Genomic DNA, 14,602 nt, shown 5'->3' on the forward strand with positions numbered 1-14,602 from the left:
TGTAGTTCCCTTCACATTTTGTTGGAAATATAGAAAGGAGAAAATCTACGTATTAAGATATTATTTCCCAAATTACTGTTTCACAGTAATAACTAATGAATCCAGCTACTTACAGTGGAAGAAAGATTCTACAAACATTGAAAAAACAGACTCTTTATCTGACATCCTGACATCTCAATATAGTGATCAATCAGTAAGTACTTTTACAGTAAGTATGAGTGTTTTGGGATCCTATGCAGAAATGTAATAGTTTCTCCCTTCTTTTCATAGACATGGTGGATGGTACTTTCAAATGTTCTTCAGTGACTTAGGTCATTTAGAAAATTTTACCCAGTCTTTCCAAACCTCACAGCTATCAGGGGAAGGTAAAAATGTGTTTTTCCCAAACTTTCAAAAAAAGATGCTAGACTTTACTGCTCAGTAACATTTCAGTTCATAAGTGCAGCCATAATTAAGTCACACAGACTAACACTTTCCCACCAAATGGAACAATACATTTGAATATTCAGGAATGTTTCCTAGCTGCACTTCTCTTGGAGTAAACATAAATGTTAATGTCACGTGCATATCATGTTGTTAATTTCATATCTCAAACCAGCATAAAACTAGTTCTGGTATCACTACGAGCATGGGAAGCCAACAGACTGAAACCGAAGATGCTAAGCTAAGCCAAGGTCAGGCATGACTTCTTGTAGTTTATAAATATCATTCATGCATAACACTTAAGAAATGGGTTGCTTTTGTAGATCTGCACAAATACTGTTTTACCTCTTAAAATTTTCAGAGTGTGAAGCTGCAGTTTCCCAAATTCTTTCAGCAAAAAAGTCTAAAACTCCGTCACCTAAACTGAATGATAAAACCAGGTAAGCACTTTGGAGATACAAGATCTTGTCCAAAAGATTAAAATTTCTTAGGGAACTTCTGTATGTTTCTGTTTAATAAGCCATCCAGAACTTAGTTGTTATTACGTCAAAACTGGTATTTACTACGGTAAACCTAGCCCCAAGGCATGGCTGCAGCTGCCTTCTTTTCTCTTCCATAGTTATGGGTCCTGGATTTACCTATAAGGTGCCTCGTGCCTCCACTCAAGGAAACTCCTCCTAGCTCAGAGAACACAGTATTTCATACACAATCTCATACAGAGGAGTGTCAGTATTTCACACAAGTAAAACAGCAATCACAATTCCCAGATTAATAAAACAGTAACTGGAGCTTTATTAGGTATGGGGCACTCAGAATAAGGGACAGTGGCAAAGAGGATTAAGATAAGCACAAACAATAATACATAACTCTACCTCTCCCAACATTTACAGCCAGAAGAAACAACACTGTGCTCCCTGCCAGAACATGGCTAGGCAAATAGTGAATTTAGGCTCAGTCTGTGATGGGTGGTGCAGTGCAGAACTCAGTGGCCATCTTAAAATAAAATAGCAAAATAAACAAACAAGGGTATTCTTATAAAGCATCCACACCAAGGATGGTAAGATTATTCTTGTGGCTCTTTGGTCTGGATTCCTCTGCTGTTAGGTTGGTTCTTGGTAGCCTGACCATGATTCTCCTCAGCCTTCTAAGTTTCTGGTCTCTGCTGAGATGACAGTGAGCCAGGAATCTCAAAAGGCTTTTCTCTTGGTAAGGAGTGTGGAGAATAGAAGGGTCCTCCCTCGCTGTGATGTTTTTTCTCCCTGCTGCACACAAACACACAGCCAAAAAAACAAAAGTAAAACCAAACACTTTGTCTCTGAGTTCTGGTTGGTTCTGGTAATGTTGCTAGCCAGTTCTCTTTCTACCCTGGATCTTAAGCAATTTGGGCAACGGAATCCTGAGCCTCTGTAGTCATTGCTGCTATAGTCCAGGAGTGAGTCCCTAGTGGGTCTGGACTCTAAAGGGGTTACACTACATTAATAGGAAAAAGGGTTGGGGTGGGGAGAAGCTGTCTATTGATTATAGAAGAAAAGTTTTTATAATCAGAACTTCTGAATGTTTCCCCTGTTCTTAGTGGCTTGCTGTGACCTTAACTGCTGTTTTTTCATTTAACCAATCCAAAAAATTGGTCAAATACTTTGTATTACAAGGTTAACTTTTCTAATGTGCTCTGGGTTGTTTGGTTGTCAAGTAGCTATATTAACACAGTTTTATCTCTGCCGTGTAGTAGTCCCACTAACTGTCTCCAGCTGTAATGCCTAGTTATCTCCTCTTTCTTAATAGTGGTACAGAATAGTATTTCCCTTATTACTAGTTTCAGTGTTGTTGGAACTGAACAATTCTCTCCCCTCTTTCCCCCAATCTTTATTGCATTGAAGTTAACTGGGCTATGGCATTACCTTCACATCACTTGTTTTAACTGGCTTTAAATTGATGGTACTTTAAAACTGTTTTCTTACCCTTTCCTTCTCTTGTTTATAGTGAGCCACCCGCAGAAGAACAGCCAGATATACAGGTTGTAGAAGAACATTCCCCAGAGGTAGGTATGTCTGTCTTGGGGCACAATTTCCATGCAAAAAATTATCTTTAAGTGCTTTTTTTCTTCACAGTAGAACAATTAATTTAGAACATTGCAACTATTGATTACATATTGAGACAGAACAGTCTTGTTCTGTGTTTGTACAGTTCTTAGCCCAATGGTAACCAGGCCCGTGACTGGGGCTCCGGAGTGTTACCATTATTGCCTCTTGGTCTGTTCTTTCACCCTTGTAATGTGGGGGAGAAATAATAATAAAGAACCTAGAAATCTTAGCTAGAATCTTCAAACATAAATGCCTAAAATAAGAGAGCTCATCTGAAGTAGCCTGATGTCTCTTCAAAGGGATTTGAATACCTGGACACCTAAATAAAAGTGATATTTGATTTAAGATCAGTGGTCAGCACCTATGAAAATTCAACCTACTATAACTGGTTCCTGGCCTCGGGTGTCCAGGTACCATGAAATAAACTTTTACTTTTGTCTTTTCTGGGCAGGCAAGGTCAAACTTTCATGACTGTACCTATCCTGTGAATGAATTAAAGATTTTAAGTATTCTATCTTCTCTACCCTTGTTCTGGTGGTTTTCTCACTGGTCCACCCCTTCCCTAACTTCTGAGTATAAAGTATTATAGAACATGGTATTATGGTGGATTATGCTATTAATTAGTTTTGGAGTGATTCTATGAACTAATATGGATGAGTGTGTCTATTTTCAGTTTCAACATACTGAGTAAATAGCTTTACTCTGTGTGCCATAGTTTTAAATCCTATAACCTCCTTTCTTTTAGGTCATTGAATGGGAGAAGAAAAATAGAAGAACAAGCTTGGGCAAAGAAATAATAGAAGCAAAGTACAGTATATAAATCTTGAATATGTATTAAACCTCGGTGCACTGTAGCTTAAATGTTCCTACTATTCATGTTCATTGTTAAAACTGGATTAAGGAAAAAATGGTTCTTGGCTGCTCTCAGCTAAGATCGAGTGTAAACTGACTAGAGCAGCCTTGCCCTCTAGTGATATTTTCTAGTACAGCAATTAAGCAGTCTTGTTGAGGTTACCAGTGCTTCAAAGGAGGATCCATTCCTATACTGCCAATACCATACAAGAGTTAACTGATATACCACAGAGGAAATTTCTTTTTGACTCACACTGATTATATTCATGCCCTGAAAGAGGAAGACTGGTGGCCTCTGTAAATTTACTTTAGTATGGCTGCTGGTGACTTAATTTGCAAATGTTACTATATGATATCAAAACAATTTCAGAACAGATTAGACAAGTTCCATCAATAATTTTTTTGCATGTAGTGTATGGGTTTTTATTTTTATATATAATATAAATTTTAAACTTGGAAGCACTAGACTGATGTATTCTTAGGTTTTGAAGGGGTCTGCCTAGCTTTTGAGTAGCCCCTTCAGGGACCCAGGAAGCAGAGGATAGCCAGCGTGCCATACTTTAACACTATGCTCCTGAACTGCACCCTTTGTCATGCAACAACCCAACACCACTCTGTGAGCCACTGAATTAAAATCCGGTCGCTTGGATTCCAAAGGCATACATGGAGTACTTCATGGTCTGCTGTAGCAAAAGATGTTAGACTAGTTAAAAGTGAAACTTCGGAGAAATTCTTCCAAAAGGCTGAGAGGAAATGGGGTTTAGCTGACTGGCTCCATTTAGTGGGTTTAGACGATCACTCACGCATGAAAGCAATAGAAAATGAAAGAATTTAGTTGCTTCTTTCAAATGCATCTGTCTTCTCTAAAATCTGAATATAATCTTTTTAGTGTCTACATCTCTGAGAGCCATACCGCTATAAACTCGGGCATTATCGTCTTGAATCTGCAGGCAGAAAAACGGGGAGGAAGAAACATTGCTAAATCTCATCCATCCATATGACTGGGTTTTGATTCAAACAGTTATACCGTTTAAACTATGGAACCAATTCTCTGCTGCTTGTAATAACCGCAACTTCCCTCACAAAGTTCTCCACAGTATCTGGGTGTTCTTTCTGTATCCTTAGGTGATGTGTCTATGCTTCATATGTATAACATTTTAAGTTTTGAATATCTAATGTTCTGTCAGATTCTTAGTGTTATCAGAACAAATAAGAATTATTGTTCTTAAAATTAGGGTGATATTGAGATTTTCATTGCAGTTAGCTAAAAATGTGGCAATTTCAATCCCCGAGTGTTCAAAAATGAGATGTCAAAAAAACAGAACTTTTAGCTGAAATTCTGAACTGGTTGTGGATGGAAACTGAATAATTGACATAGAAAGTCTTTGGTTTAAAACATAGAAATCTTAGTGAATATTTGAATTTTTCACAGCAGGTGCCTCCTGTTGAGAAAAGGGTTGACTTCACAGACATTAGAAATGGAGAAGATGAAATTCTAGGTTGTCTAGCCCTCCATCACTTTGCCACTGCAGGATTGCTTCAATGTAGTTCTAAAAGCAAAGTGGTTTCCATCTTTCCTGTTGGGAATCCACAGCATGGGAGAAAGGACCTAGTTCTGTGCATGGACCGCTCTTCCGCTGTTAAACAGAAGAGTAGAATACACAGCCATTTTGACAGCTAATTTTTAAATGGTGCTGAATCTAATAAACACTGATGACTTTACACACACACTTTTACTAATGTTGGGAAGTATGAAGCCTGTTTCCAGATCCGATATAGAGATGTGGCTAGAGAGCAACCAGTAAGAGGTGACTTTTTCAGATGTGGTTAGGGAAAAGGCCTCTTTTAAAGCCTCTTAAGTTCTTTTCAAAATCCTATCTGCATACATTAGTGATATTTTTTTCTTGCCTTTCTCTGTTCACCAAAAGCCATCAATAATAATAGAAAGATAATTTATATAAATTTAAGTAATGTGCTGAGTTGGCTTAAAAGACATACAAAGATGCACAATTGTCTTGAATTACTTTCTAAGGAAACAAGGCATGAGAACAACTCCCCCCCACCCCCAAATATAGTAGGGAGGGGAAAGAGATAAGAAACCAAGACTTAAAACAAGAATAAATGCTTGCTCTGACTGTTAATGCATCTTGTTAAGTTTTAGATACATGAACTCTGTATCATATTAATGATAAATATTGTAAATGACTGCAGCTTTTTTTCAGCATTCTATTTTTAGTGAAGTTATGCAAATTGAGTGTTCTTTCATAATTGTATGCCAGAAACATTTGACATATTATGTATGTGTTGCTTTGCAGGATGAATTCCTATGACTTTGAAAATTCCTCTGACTCTCTGAATTATGAGAAGGTAAAGTTTGAGAAAATATTGGTGTAGGACCCAAAACTAAATCACGTTTGCTTTATATTCAGCAACCAGTCAACGGTAATAAGTTTCAATAGGCTGTCTCTCTTAACTGCAGATGAAGTGAAAAGCTTTTCTGAGAAGGTTGAAGTTGATCCTATAAGCTAGGAACAAGCAATGATAGACATGGATGAAAACTGGAAATGTGAGACTCATGTCTCATTTCACAGGATTGGACGCAAAAGCTTGTGTTTCTCTTTAAAGAAGTAATTATAATTTGGTACAGGTTGTAGTGGACGTCATATGGTGCAGCCATTTGAGTCCAGACCATTAAATTTGTTTTCCTTACCAACGTACATTAACTTGATTTAAATGAGATTGAGAATATCTTGCAGTGTTTAAATAGTCAATTTTTTTTTCGTGTCTGGATAGAGAGAATGAACTAAAGTCAGTGGTTCTCAGCCTCTTTCGTATCATGACTCCATGTTACAACAGAATGTTTTGGGATCCCGGTCTTGCCATAGACAAATGGAAGGTGGTCATATCTCGCAGACTGAGAAACCGCAACTAAGTCAATAATGGAGAAGATACTCTTCATTATAAAATAGGTGTCTGACTTAAGCCTGAAACTTGTCAAGAACTTTAGTGAAAGCCAAAAAGTTGCCTGAATAGTGCATGTCTTTACAAGAAGTTAATAAGAACTTCTGATAACTTCCTTCAGGATAGATTTCACACATGAAACCTCTGATTTTTGTTACTGTAATTCTCATTACTATTTGGTAGCATACAAAAATAGTGGTGGTATAGGCAGGGCTGATATTATGGTTGCCTGACACTTCTCGTTTTCATATTCTGTTCTCAGTTGCTTATAACTTTTCCAACTTTAATGATTTGGACTGAAATTTTTCATGTCAGATCTCTGCCTCAGGCTGAAATGGTTTGGAAAAGTTCAGCCAAAATGGTTGCTACTTCTAAGAACAAAGCTAGGGGGAAAGTGTTAGCACGCATTAAAATTCCAGTGACCTTTTTGTATGAGAAGTTCTAACACTCCATGTTTGGGAGCATGGACTTGAAATTTGGTGTGTGTATCGGGAGCTGGTGAGGCCAATAGTCTTTGTCACAGATGTGCCTCTCAACATCCCCATGAAAAAAGTTCTAAGCCTTGGAAAAGTCACAATTTGTACTTGGGACTTGCTAGAGAAGCACAACATCCTGAGCATGTTCCAGCCAGAGGATCTGGAGGATTTTCTCTGCAATTGCAGCTCTGGTCTACTGCAAGCCAGATCCAGGCCTGGGCACCAGAACTGAAAGAAGGGAGGTTCTTTCTTGCTCTTGTACCCTTTTGATGTCCAGGCAGGATGGAGAAGAAAGTTGCCTGAGTCAAATGCAGAAGGCATGAGAGGTGGACTTGGTGTGGTAGTTTAGGAAGGAGGCTGGCAAGGGTAGGAGGGGCTGGAGGCTGGCCTGGAAAGGACACTGGGACTGGAAGTAGAGAGGAGACTGATACAGGCTGGGCAGGAAGACTAGGACTGGGAGCTATTCAGATGGGGGAACGTAGGTGGGATTGTGAGGGGGAACATCTCTGATGAGAAGTCAAAGTGTTGGTTGAGATCTGCGTTTGGCTGGGTAAGAAAGAGAATGGAACAAGGAGGGGTGTGTGTGTGTGTGTGTGATATAAACTAGCCTACATAAGGTAAGACCAATCTACTAAGTGCCATTATGCCAAGAGAATTCTTGTTTGTTTTTTGTGGTGAGTACAGTTGCCCCTAAAGCTTCTGTTGCTGGTGGTAGAATGGGTGCAGCTGCATCACGGGTGAAATATAGTTAAGATGTTTGCTAATGTAGATGTATCTTGAAATTGTTTGATGTAAAGCGAAGTGTCAAAACTCAACTGTTCTCGTAGGAATTCACTGCACTTCTATGTTAGTCAGCCCTTAGTGAAATATTTAAACAGATGTTGCAAAGAAACGAGGTTATTGTAACCAACTGCAGTTTAACTGCTCTCAGCCAGATTCCATTACTGCCCCCACACTTGCTATCGACTCCATTATTACCTCTTCCTGGTTTAAAGTCCCTTAAATTGTAGCTGAAAAGAAAAATCTGAATCTCAGTCAAGTATTTGGCATCTTACATTTTTCAGTACTACCACTGGATGTCAGCATAAAGCTCTGCTCTCATACATTCTACAATATGTTACACTTATTGTTTATCTCTGTCTAAATATCTTTATCCAGCATTTGCCATGTCTAGCATTTTGTTTTTTATCCTTAGCAATTATCAGGGCTATCCTGATTTGAATGCCATTTCAGTAATGTATTCTGTGATTCAGAATTCTTTTAGTAATAAAGCAAGGAAAAAGTAGAGAAAATGCTGTTTTGAGAAACCCCATCTCACTATATACTGTTTCACTTAACCGATTCCTTTTATTTTTAAAAAGCAATTTTATTCTGGAATATATTTTAGTCAATTCCCACTTTATCCCTCCCAAGACCTGACATATATTCATTTAACAGATTATTGTACAGAATATTGAAATTTAAAATATGTGGCTTCTATTTTAGGTTACTGAAGCAAAACAAAAAATTCTTGGCCAGAAGGTTTCTTTACAAAACCAGAGGTACAACATCATAAATATTTTTTTTTCATAGTAACATCTTGCATTGGTAAAGAACACAGTGCCTTCTTTAAGAAGATGCTGCGTTCGCTTATGCCCAAATAAATCTGTTAGTATTTAAGGTGCCATTGGACTCCTCATAGTTTTTGTGGATACAGATTAACATGGCTACCCCATGTTGCTTTTATAAGATTAGAACAAAAAGGAAGATGCAATATATTTTTCATTAGAAATATTTTAGTTGTTGGTATTGTATCTGATACAAAAAGACTCTGGGAGAAGAGAATAACCATTCAAATCCTGTTTGCTTGTCTCACAAAAGAGATCCTATTCTATTCAGTGCCCAGGATATTCAACTTGCGTGCCTAACGTTAGGTGCCCAACTAAATGGCCTGATCTCTCCCCCTGCCCAAGAGAAGTGCTGCTTACACCACTCTCAGCATTCTCATGAAGTTAGAGAGCTGTAGGGTGCTCAGCATTTCTGGAAAAATCAGGCCACTTAGGCACCTGGTTTAGATGTCCTTTTAATTGTTGGCCAATGACTATCTGTGAATATGGAAAGTGGGATCTGGCCTTCATTTTTGCCTCTGAATGATGGCTGCTGTTATGACTGCCTTTTTTTGAAGGGGTTGGGGGAGTTCTCTGCTACTCGTCTTGTGTGGTGTTTTTTTTAATCACTGACCAAATATCTCTCTTCTGATGGGAAAGAGGCAGGATACTTTGAAGTCTGCTGCCCACAAAAGGATCAGCCAGCAGAGTGTTCTAAAAGATTTTCCATATTCCCCCTTTTCTAAGCGCAAACATATCACCTTTATCTCCCTTTGCCCTTCAGACCCCTTGCTAATGCAAGCTGTTCCCGCAGTGTTGCCAACTGTCATCTTTATCCTGAAGTTCACAGTAGTTGGTATCTATCTTAAAGCAAAAACTTCTGGAATCAAGAAATTGACCTGAGAATCTTGGCTTCTATTTTTAAAAAAAAAATTAAAAGCTTCTGGTCCTGAGTGTTGCCGGGAAATAGTTGAACATGTGAAATGAATGCATCCTCAAGACTCAAAAACCAGAAGGCAAATAAACTCCACACTGAAATATTTTAAAAAATCTTATTATTTCTGTTTGACTCATAATTTTTGAATGCATGGAGTTGGCAATGCTCCTGCTTGCAGAATAGTCATATCTTTCCCAATCCATCATGATCTGTTGCAAGCTTCATTGACTAGTTCTAACAGCCATAATTGTGGATTACTCAACAGAAGTCATGAAAATGGAAACATGAAACGGGAATCAAGCAAACTAGAGAGAAGGCCGGTAGGTAATCTATATTTCATTATGGTAGATTGTGTAGAGCATTGTGTAAATATTAATATGTGGCCTGTTTCTGCATGTAAATAAACTGAAAGCATGGCCTGTTTAAATTAACTTGGGGAAATTGAGAGATTAGAATTGGTGATGGTGAATCTCCCCAGATTTATTCATAAGAGTCATAATCAAGAAAGAAGCCCATACTGGTTTAAAAACTGACCTGGTTTTGGAAGGAAAAGAAGGCAGCTAGTGGAGGTGGGTGCAGAATGGGGTTGGAGGGACAATTCAGAGCAATGAGTCTAAATCAGAAGCTAGAAATTGTAGAAAAAGGATAAGGGGAAGCAGAAGGACACAAGGAGATATCTATGGCCAGCAGAGTTAAGGACAGTAAGAAGGAATAACTGTGTTCAGTTGTGGTGTCAACAATTGAAGAAGGATGTCGATAAATTGGAGAGGGTTCTGAGAAGAGCCATGAGAATGATTTAAAGGGTTAGAAATCTTGCCTTTATAGTGATAGACTGAAGGAGCTCATGTGGCTTAACAAAGAGAAAGTTAGAGTGATTAGATTACATGGGAATGTGGGAAACAAATATTTAATCATGGGCTCTTCAATCAACTAGAGAAAGTTAACATGATCCAGTGGCTGGAAGTTGAAACTAGACAAATTCAGACTGAAAATAGGTGTAATTTTTTTCATGTTAAGAGTAATTGACCATTGGTAGAATTTACCCAGGGTTGTAGTGGAGTCTCTATCACAGACCATTTTAAAATCCAGGCTGGATGTTGTTCTGAGAGAGCTGCTCAAGGCATTATTTTGGTGCCATTCTATGGCCTGTATTATACAGGAACTCAGACTAAGAATCACTGTAATCCTTTCCGGCCTTGGAATCTATCCGTCTATGAAAGTAAGTCACTGCCTGGGCCCTGTGTCTAATGGAGCCTTAAATGAGTGAGATGAGTGAGCAGGGAACTGGGCTTTATTGTTGGGCTGAGGAGCTTGTCTACATGAACAGTCAGACTATGGGAAACTGTGGTATAAATCTACTCCACGCTAGCCTACTATGGTCTGTCCATGTGCACCCTGCTGACGTGTTAAGTTTGTTAGAACATTTAGAGCTAGTCCTGTTTTCAAAGCAGACTAGCTCAAAGCATTCTAACGAACTGATCACATCCATCAACTGGGTGCACGCTGATGGGCCATGGTAGGCTAGCCTGGGGTAGATTTATACTCTGTTTACCACAGGCTAATGGTTTGTAGAGACAGTCCTTATGCTGCATGCTGCTACAGTTTTGTAATTCAGAGCAGCTCAGGGTATGTTTAGACAGCAAAGAAAAACCTGCATCCATTGGTGACTTCATTGCTGTGTCTTGAAATGATGATTTGGTAGCGGCTGCCCCTGCATCCCAGATGTGTATGTGATCTTAATACTGATAAGAGGTGCTGGACCGACAGCTTTAGACACTTAGGGTATGTCTACACAGCCACTAGACACTCACAATGGGCCCATGCCATCTGACTTGTGCTCATGGAACTTGGGCTGCGGGACTGTTCCATTGCAGGGTAGCCTTCCAGGCTTGGGCTGGAGCCAGAGGTTTGGGACCCTTCCACCACACAGGGTGGTGTCATGGGCCATTGCTAATCTGCTGGTAAAAAGATTTGCACCGCCATTTGTTTTTGGGAGTTGGAACTGACATATTAGTATATTTAGTCTGATTATAGGAAACATCTTTTCTCCGAAAGTAATTGGGACACTGCAAGCAATAGTCAGAGTGAAAAGAGCTGGATCCTTGATTCTCAGAAAAAATCACTACCAAAAACCCTAGATTATACCCGAAGAAGGCCAAGGGTCAGGAGTAAATTAAAAGGTAAGGGCTATGTTGTGTGTGGCACAACATAGCTGATGTAACTTACTGTGTAACAAAGGTATAAAATGAATGATGAAAATGTCGAAGTCTGGGTTTTGGTTAAGCAGTGTTTGTGAGATTGAGAACTTGGATGAAAACTGTCCAGCTTGCACAGGACTAAAATCATGCTGGTATTCTAATAGGGAAGATTTGGCCAAGATTTTTGTCTGCCTGTCCCTGCCTTGAGGGAGTGCATCAGCTCTTACCCAAATTACAAACAGTTGTTGCTAAAAATTAAATCTTGGAGTGCTCATAGATGCTCAGGTAGTGGCAATGTTCTAAGTGCTTCTTTCGATCTCTGCCCAGCAAGAATGTTATGAGCTTTCCTTGAGGTTGGGGTCCCTGCCAGTTTTGCATGCCTTTGTCTCTTTAAGATTCCTGAAATGTGAGCTACATGGGGCTGCATCCTCAGACCCAGCAGAAACTGAACTTGTTGCAGAAAGAGGCTGCCGACTCTTTTACTTTTTCAGACTCATGAGTGCTCATCTTCTGTTCTGGGTGCTTCTGCAAAAAAAAAAAAAAATATATAAATGGACATTCTAAATTTTGATGTCTTTCACTCTCACATCATACACTGTATATCTCTTCTAAGGAGTACACAGCTCCAATGCTCCATAATCAGCAGTGGTTTCTGACACCCTTGAGTTTAACCTATAATCTTCTGAATGGGTTGGAACCTCCTCACCATTGGCATGAGGAGATGAGAACTGCACAACTACTCATGATGGAGCCCTTTAGTGTGTGAGTGTGTTTAAAAAACAAAAATAAATTAAAATAAAAGAAAGTGGCAGCAGAATGTCCTCAGTGTGGGTCCTTCAACTTTAAGACCTCTTCCCATTTCTCCATACTTGTTCATCAGACTTTGGATTTGTTGCCTTTCCAGAGAAGCTGCAAGGTCCACCTCTTTGCCCAGATGTTCGAGGATGAAGTAGTCTTAATATTATTTGCATTTGTGCTAATGGGCAGCTCTGTAAGCAAATGAGCGTTTTTTAACATTTTAGTATGGAGATGTCTTTAAGTTGGGCCTTGTATGTGCTATGAAAATCCAAATAAAACTGAATGAGACTTAACCATGTTGCAGATAACTGTAAATTGACAGATGAGGAGCAAAAGTGTGCAATGTCTCCAATAATTGGTTAAAACCTTCTTTTTCTCTTACAGTGTTGCCGTTATCATCTGCAAGTAGTGGCAGTGATTACCACACAAAGAAAGTAAGATGCTATGGTATTTAGATTATGCTGCTACTGGTGGTAATGCATTACTTATGTGAAGCATATTAAGGGATGAATATGTAGCATGTAGCTAGGTAAATATCAAGAGTTACACCTGGGTTTTCAAATACAACCTAAATATTTATTTTTTGAGTGAACATATAGTTCATAATTGGTCATATCTATATAGTAATAGACCAACTACTGTAGTCTGCTAGCATCAAGATATACTGAGCTGTTAGCTGCAGGTGTGTTGCACCTCAGGGCTTATCTACAGGGTAAGTGACTGTGCAGCAAGCCAGAGTGTGAATCTACAGTGCACCAGCTGGCTTCACAGTAACTAGCCATGGGGATGCTGCTACAGTGCAGTGACAGCCCTGGAGTGTACCTTAGTGTGTACTACACCCTTCAAAGCAGTGTTCACTAAAGGATCTTGCCTACATTCTCCTCTACCTTTAGAAAGGAATCTGCTAGAGATTAGGGGTAAAATGTATTTTAGTTGGAGATTTAAGGCCTAGGGGCATATGGAACATGTAAAATTGTAGAATTTCTACCCCAAATGAGCCTCACTTAGATTTTATTTACCTGTCCTTCTTGGGAGGGGGGCAGGAATTGGCATGCATAATCCAACATCAGCTTTGGAAACCCAGCGGTACTTCAGTTTCAGATAAGCATCCAAGAGCTACAGCAGCTTATTTTAATATTTGGAACCTCATTTCTGGCCCTGTGCTCCTCTATCCCGACACTGTTTCTCCTCTCCCCTTCCTCCTCTGTTTTTTGTCTGAGCCTCCTGTTCCACTTCCTTCAGTGGTAGACCTGATTCCCTCTGGCCATTTTTGGGGCTCATTTTCCCATACTCCCACATGCTCCCTGGATAACTCTCATTCCAAATCAATGTTTCCATTTGATTCAGAACTACACTTCAAACAATGGACAGTAGTGATGCCAAACTTTTCCAGTGTTCCAAATGTTAGTATTGCCATGTCTTGTGAGCTTAGGAGATACTGTATGAAGTTGAAGATGTTTCAAAAGCATGATAAACAGTAACTATCAGAAAGCTTATATCAGGCTTCTTAAATTTTCTCTCCTTCTGCTCTCAGTTAAAACATTTTGTGGTGTTTCATATGAAGAATGACTTGAGCTGCAACTGTGCTTGCTAAAGGGGAAATTTTAGAGTTGCCTCAGATTTAAGAGCATGAGTCCCTTGCAAATAAATGGAGCTTATGTTCCTAAACCACTTGAGTGTTTCAGGAAATCTTCCTCTAGTAATAACTAGGCTATTGACATGTATAGGCTCCTAATGTTTGTTTTACTACTTGAATAAAATAGGTACTTAAGATACATATATTTTAGGTTGGTGTTTCAAGATCAACAATGCACAGGGAAGTGCTGAAGAAGGAAATTAAATCCAGTGCAATGAGGCTTGATTTCTCTGCAGTGGAACTCCCTGGTATGTTACGTTTTATGTATGTTTTTCCCCCCCATTCCCATAAAGTCTACTAGAAAGAGGCCACATACATTTTATATTTATTTTATACCCATTTCCCATAAATTCCTGCCTACTTGTGCCTCTTATCACAGTGGTGAGACTTCATCAGTGTTTTAAGCAAACTGTTTTGGGAGTGGGGCACTGGGCGATATTTTGTTCCCTGATACATAGGGTCAAGTCCGCTCAGCTCATCACTACATTAGGAGGTCTGCTTATGCTTATGCTTTGTGGTAGACTGGTTTGTCATCCATGCTTGAATGTCCAATCCCAATAGATGGAGGGGAGAGGAAGGGGAAGAAATCCAGATTTAGGATTTCTGGCACTTGAGCCACTGATGTTCACCTCATATTCAGTTCCCAAGTCCATG

The 14,602-nt window shown here is 39.3% G+C and overlaps 1 protein-coding gene across 1 annotated transcript in view; it reads left to right on the top strand.

Annotated features, from left to right (window-relative positions):
* SYCP2L (synaptonemal complex protein 2 like) overlaps positions 1–14,602 on the top strand; it is a 57,135-nt gene that overhangs the window by 19,477 nt on the left and 23,056 nt on the right. The window contains exons 17-27 of the mRNA XM_075062013.1: positions 87–193; positions 599–674; positions 785–863; positions 2,404–2,461; positions 3,250–3,311; positions 5,672–5,723; positions 8,279–8,334; positions 9,582–9,636; positions 11,340–11,496; positions 12,697–12,746; positions 14,100–14,196. Coding sequence (XP_074918114.1) covers positions 87–193; positions 599–674; positions 785–863; positions 2,404–2,461; positions 3,250–3,311; positions 5,672–5,723; positions 8,279–8,334; positions 9,582–9,636; positions 11,340–11,496; positions 12,697–12,746; positions 14,100–14,196 — 849 coding nt within the window. The remainder of the gene's footprint in view (positions 1–86; positions 194–598; positions 675–784; positions 864–2,403; positions 2,462–3,249; positions 3,312–5,671; positions 5,724–8,278; positions 8,335–9,581; positions 9,637–11,339; positions 11,497–12,696; positions 12,747–14,099; positions 14,197–14,602) is intronic.

The sequence above is a fragment of the Chelonoidis abingdonii genome, chromosome 2 (assembly GCF_003597395.2).
Source record: "Chelonoidis abingdonii isolate Lonesome George chromosome 2, CheloAbing_2.0, whole genome shotgun sequence".
Taxonomy (NCBI): Eukaryota; Metazoa; Chordata; order Testudines; family Testudinidae; genus Chelonoidis; species Chelonoidis abingdonii.